Source organism: Fusarium keratoplasticum, chromosome 2, assembly GCF_025433545.1.
Source record: "Fusarium keratoplasticum isolate Fu6.1 chromosome 2, whole genome shotgun sequence".
Lineage (NCBI taxonomy): Eukaryota > Fungi > Ascomycota > Sordariomycetes > Hypocreales > Nectriaceae > Fusarium > Fusarium keratoplasticum.
This window is the reverse complement of record NC_070530.1, coordinates 319,439-325,365: the sequence shown is the minus strand read 5'-3', so window position 1 is coordinate 325,365 and position 5,927 is coordinate 319,439. Positions and strand designations below refer to the sequence as shown.

General features: G+C 50.6%; 2 protein-coding genes across 2 annotated transcripts; one reads left to right on the top strand and one right to left on the bottom strand.

Annotated features, from left to right (window-relative positions):
* Nucleotides 1-236: 236 nt before the first annotated feature.
* Nucleotides 237-1,355, bottom strand: NCS57_00199600 (uncharacterized protein; the record flags this gene model as incomplete). Its single annotated transcript, XM_053052039.1, has 2 exons — nt 237-1,292; nt 1,341-1,355. 2 exons carry the CDS (start codon nt 1,353-1,355, stop codon nt 237-239), a joined length of 1,071 nt encoding a protein of 356 aa, XP_052917285.1.
* A 1,932-nt stretch (nt 1,356-3,287) lies between these two features.
* On the top strand, nt 3,288-5,235 carry NCS57_00199500 (uncharacterized protein; the record flags this gene model as incomplete). The annotated part of the gene is made up of 2 exons (XM_053052038.1): nt 3,288-3,875; nt 3,925-5,235. 2 exons carry the CDS (start codon nt 3,288-3,290, stop codon nt 5,233-5,235), a joined length of 1,899 nt encoding a protein of 632 aa, XP_052917284.1.
* Nucleotides 5,236-5,927: the final 692 nt, after the last annotated feature.

The window sequence follows — 5,927 nt, the reverse complement described above, 5'->3', positions numbered from 1 at the left end:
CCAGCTCATCAGCGTAAACCATGGTCTATGTAATCTCGGTTCAGGGTTGTCTATGAATTCAGATAATGACCTCATCGCATACCGACCCTTACACGATAAGGACCCTTGCCCCAGGATCCTCCCTGGGTGATGAGCCTCACGATATCTCGCCAGTTCCACCAAAACCAAGTCTAAGGATGGGCCCCAAATTATCTCCATTCTTTCTATCAATCAGGTAGTTAAGCTCACGTTTAACCCTAAGCCTCTGGCCTCCAGCCAGCATATACCTCTCCGTCACTGAATAGTGCTGATAGACCGTTCTTACTTTGCAGAACCTCAGCCACATCATGGTCAGCATCCTCAACCACACTCAATCGCAAACTGACAGAGCCGTTTGAAACCGAACTCCAATCTGGGAGGACGCCGAACCTTCCAGGAAATCCATCCAAGTTCTCACTCGTCCGGGCAAGTGTGTTGATGTACCTGTACCAAACCAGATTACGATCTCGCCTCTTAGTTCCTCCCTGAGCTGTTGCCATGCAGGATGTATCGCCGTTGCTTTTCACATCACGGTATCCAACAATTGATATAACATCCCGGGTGATGTACTGCTTAAAATATTCCTTGGGTGATTTTCGACCGTCGATTGTCCCGGGGAACTGATCAAATCCGTAACGCCAAGTATTGTAGAACTCGCAGGCGCCTGGCGCAGCGCCTTCGTCTTCCATGATTGGTCGATCTGTGGTAAAGTATGCGCAGGATGAAGCATCGCCGTGAATGTAGCGGACGGAGATGTGAGCGGGAGGGTCCTTGCCAACAGCTGCGTACCTCTGTACAAGCTGTCCACCACCACCATGGCCAACAATGGTGACATTTATCAGGCTGGGGTACTTTGATCTGTCTGATATATCCCCGACCAACGCATCCAGTGCATCCATCGACGAAAAGTTTGTACCGGAGGGATGTGTCGCCACACTACCGGCTTGCCACGCGTTCAGATCTCCCCAAGCAAGTTGGCGTGACGTGTATTGGCCCGAGTTGAAGACAGTCGAGAATAATTGAGGGGCGATAATAACACTTTCGCGATTCGATCCAGGGTAGTTCGCTTCCTTTGCACGTTTCACGACCTTGTTCATCGTCTCCCAATAGTAATCTCCATCTCGAAGTTTTCCATGGACGATGATAAACGCGTGCTCAACTCGCATCTTCTTGACTTTGTCGGAGATGAAGACTGCGACCTCTGTTTTGTCTTTGCCATTAAGCTTTATCGAAGCAAGCTCTGCACCCTCTGGAGGTGTGATTTTTCCGTGGGCCTGGCAGTGGGAGGTTAGATCTGATCTGGGTTTACGATTGGGTCAAACTTGCCTCGCCCTCATTGTTTGGTGTCCCATCTTCGTTAAGGGCGTATCTACTCGAATAGATATCATGTGTGAATGGGTTTGTGATTTTTGATGCTTTATTCCTGGTTGCAAGGCTGGACGCGAGTGTACATAAGAAGAAGAGCCAAAGAAGACATCTCAATGACATGATAGTAGGACTAGATTTATGTCTGCCCGAAACGATAAGGATTCAGATTGTTCCTCACCCTCTCTCGGGACCCAGCAGTATTATATAGTGGCAAACGAACCTCTCTTATCGTCCTTGATCAGCGTCAAGTCGTGTCGTGTCTTGCTCCCCGTCCGACGGGATAGCATAATGACACAGTGCACTTGTTTCTTATCGTCAAGTCCCAGTATTTGATCAGCAGAGTACCCATTTCTCATTACGTGGCGGTTTACCGCTTTTATAGACCGAGACACTTGTCTATCACGCAGGTGCTCCATCTTGGATGTCAAGGTGGAGTAGCTAAGCAGTCAGTCGTTCATGAATCGATGCAAAAATAATAGAAGCTCCAAGGCTCTGAAATTCAAGTTGATTTCAAGTAACTAGATGAATCTAGGGCATTGTTGCAGAGAATCAAGGGTCTTGTTGTGCTCTCAACACCATGGACCCTTAGATCTGCGAGCGGAGCTGTCTAAGCTTTTGGGCCGAGATCCCGTGTGAGACAGCCCACAATGGCCCGCTAAAAGTTACGAATGCCGCCGAGACTCGCGAAGCCCTAGATACCCGTGTCTAGGTTTCGCGAGTCAGATTCTCCCCGGCCGTGTGGTCCAATGAGTAAGGATCCGTCGTGCAGGGTAGCCGTGCAAGACAAAAGGCGCTTAGAGAAACACGCTCCTGGGACGACGGGTCGGGTTGCCGGGATGAAGGGTCAAAACTGTAGTTTGATGGGCATGTTCTAGGCACAAGTTTGGTACAGTGGCAGCCTCGGCGTTTCTGAGTGAACGGGGGTAGTAGGTTCTTATCCTCTCGACTTTCACTGCGCCTGGGCGTAAAAGAATACGAGACACTGCACAGTTCACACTTCGGCCTGCTGAGTTACAAGCGCAATAAAGATTAGATAAATAACTTGATAAAACTATAAAGGAATCATTATACTATTCTATCATTTCATACTTTAATTTTATAATTCACTTATTAATAGGCTAAGTTTCCCTTTTTTTTTTTTTTTTCTTTTACTGCCTCTACCACCTCAGTCCAGGGCCTTTGAGTTTTTTTTCTTTACAACCGCTTGCCTGCCACCCACGATGGACGATTGATGCCCTCCTCCTTCAATTCACGGATCCTCATTGCCGTATTCCGCACTTTAGTCACTCCTCTATTCCTCTTCCAGCCTTCTTTCCCAAGCGACGGTTTGAGACCACAGTCTGAAACCCCCTGCACCTTTCCCTCCGCTAACCCCAAACCAGCCCCTGTGACACCGACCTAACCCCTACCCAGACTCTTCAAACTCCCAAAGCCAAGATCTGCGGCTCACAGTGTCTGATCTCCCGCGTCAGGTTGTAGCCCTCACTACGCCTTTGCTTCACACTCAAGTTTTTGGACTAATTCGGGGTTCGGATCAAGATGGCTTCAGATGGCCTGAAACTCTTCCCGCGCTAGATGATGGTCTCGATGAACGGGAATTCGGCTCGAATAGGCGAAGGGATGTTTGGTTCTTTCAACCATTGGTTCATGAATTGACAGGTCGCGTCGAGATGCAACTATAAATCTTTCAACTGACGCCTTTGTTGTTTGAACTCTCATCATCCACACTTCAGTCTTCCCTTTCAACCTCGTTTCTCATTCCTTTCTCTAGACGCTCTGTGAGCTCTTTCTTTCATTTTACAAGTCAATCTCTTGGCACCTTTCTTTCTTAGTTAATTCTTGTGACTGCTTGGTCGGTCTGTTACATATATTCCTCTTCACGTCTTCACCATTTCGTCACGATGATTCCATCTTTGACTTTCACCGCTGCCCTTCTTGGACTTGCTTCTGCATCTCCTCTGGGCCTGGGTCTTCCTGCCTATAAACGCTTTGCTCCCAGCAAGCTGGGACACCTCCACAAGCGTCAAGTTCCCCAGGAACACTCGCACGATTTCGTCCTCGTCATCACCCGCGAGTTTCTCAACTTGGATAACCCCAAGAATATCCAAGATCCCGTCTTTGGTCTCTTGGGTGATGGCGCTGCCGCCGCTGGTGCTGGAGACGTCACCAACCTCGCCTGCCTGAAGCAGGAAACCGCCGATCAAGCCTTTACCAACGCAAAGGCTGCGGGTGATCTCCGTGGCATGGCTGGTGCTCTCTTGTTCCAGGCAATTGAGCGCAATACGGCAGGTGTTGGTGTTGCTAGCAAGCTCTGCACGGAACAGGCTGTCAACCCAGAAATTGGGGCCCTGACGCAGCACCAGGACGCTGCTTCGGAGAATGCTGGGGCTTTGAACAAGGCTATTACTCTTGAGTTGGCGAAGCAGTTGGCTGGCATTGGTGCTGATCCCAACCTGGCTCTTCTGAGTGGAACTTTCGCCCCTGGCGATGTAAGTTGCACTTCCTTAATCCGATTCTACCGATGCTAACAGCTTTTAGACCGGTGACGCTACTGGAAAGGGAAACTCTTGCGACACTGAGGAACCCGAACTCGGCTGCATCTTCTCCGAGAAGCTTCTCGTCCTTGACGCCAGCGAAGACGAGATTGCAGCCGCCGTCGCTGATGTCGCCCAGACCTTTACGGGTACTGGAGGTATCGCCGCTACTGACTTGGTCAACCTGGCTGATTTCAGTGTTGCGTCTGTCACTGGAACCGTTGATCTCGCTACCATTGTCAACGGTGGCTCTGGCGGCGCTACTGGCGTGGCTTCTGGCGTGGCTTCGGAATCTGCTGCTGCTTCTGAGGTCGCTTCTGAGGTCGCTTCTGATGTTGCCGAGACGTCTGCTGCTGCCGTGACCACTGGTGCTGGTGGAAACAACAACAATGCTGGTGGCGAAGCAGCTACCACTGCCGACGCAGCAACAACGGCAGCCACAACAAAGGCAAAGGGATGCGCTGCCAAGCCTCCAGCTACCAAGGCCCCGGCTATCATCACAACCGCTATCACCCCCGTGGCTCCGGCGGCGTCAAACCAGGCGGCCCAGGGCTCGTGCTCTACGATTGTCAAGACCGTCGCCGCTGATGCAACGGATGCCGTTCTCGCAACTCTCACTTCCGCAACTGTCGGCCAAGTTACTTCAGCTGGTGCCAACATCCAGGCCTTTACCGGCACCCTCGGCGGTCCTGCTCCTCCCGTTGTCTCCTCCGCCGGCGACCGACCCTTCTCAGTCAATGGTAACACCTTCACTGGCGCCGGTGCCGCTATCAGCCGGTCTTGCGATATCCAGCACAACGCTTGTGCCAACGCCGCCAACTCTGGCGAGCTTGATGGTGGCATCGCTCAGTGCGAGACTCAAGTCAGTGAATGCAAAGCCGCCAACGCTCTGAAGAAGCGACAGGCTGGTAGCTTTGGGTCTTGCTCCGATCCCAGCATCATCTTTGCCGCAGGACTTGACGGTCGCAAGGAAGAAGCCTTCGCGCCATCCAACGACGCCGACTTTAACCACGGATCTGCGCAAAAGATTGGCATCATTGCCGATTTCATTTGCCAGCGTCTTGGAGATAGCTGCAAGGCCGATGCGGCTGTTGTAGCCAGCTGCACCAGCGCCGCAGCCGCCGCAAAGGCGACGACCCAGGACCAGACTGCCGCTGATGTCTTCAACGCTGGCCTCGGAGTCGAAGCTGGTAGTGGCGATGCGAATGGGAACGGAGGAGACGCTGTTGTGACTAGTGCTGCGGCTGTTAGCACGGGTGCTGCTCAGGCTGGAGGAGCTCAAGCTGTTGTAATGACTATTACTCAATGCGCATAATTGGCGCATGATTCTGATGAAACCATACTGGAGGGGATGGGTGGGTAGTGAAGTGAGGCTGCCTGGATGAATGAGGCCCTCAAGCAAGGATGAAATACAACGTTCACAGCTTGGAATTGCCAATATTCACTGCTTGACAGGAAATCGAAAGTGATCAATGCCATATCTAAAAATAGTCAAAACAAGTCCTAATGTTATCAAAGCTCGAAGTACACATGTGGCTGAATATTAGGGTTAATTCGTGGTTATCATTTTAAGACAGTCACACTCACTCACCCTAGATCAATAGGGCATTCTTATTATAAGAAACCACGAGACTGTTTAGAACCCCATATATCGTGTTCAATTTTAAGTGAGAGCATAAGGACCACTCATCTCATCGGGCACCTGAAATGAGATCGAGATTCATCGTCCCATGTGATCAGTCAGACAAGGTAAACGCGTCCCACCGTCCACCGAGAGGAGAGCTATCACTTCAGGGAAAACCTAAAGCTCGACACGTGACATGTTTCTATCTCAGGAACAGCTGATATAAAGCTCAAATCCAGACAGTAGTCAATAAACGCGGGATTGAATCTAGTTTCAGTTCTTTGCTTGTTATACTGAGGCAGTCGAGCTCTCAACAGGTGTCACACTCAGTCATTCCGCTCACTTGTAAACAGCTTCTATGAGTTTCGAATTAAATGAAAAAT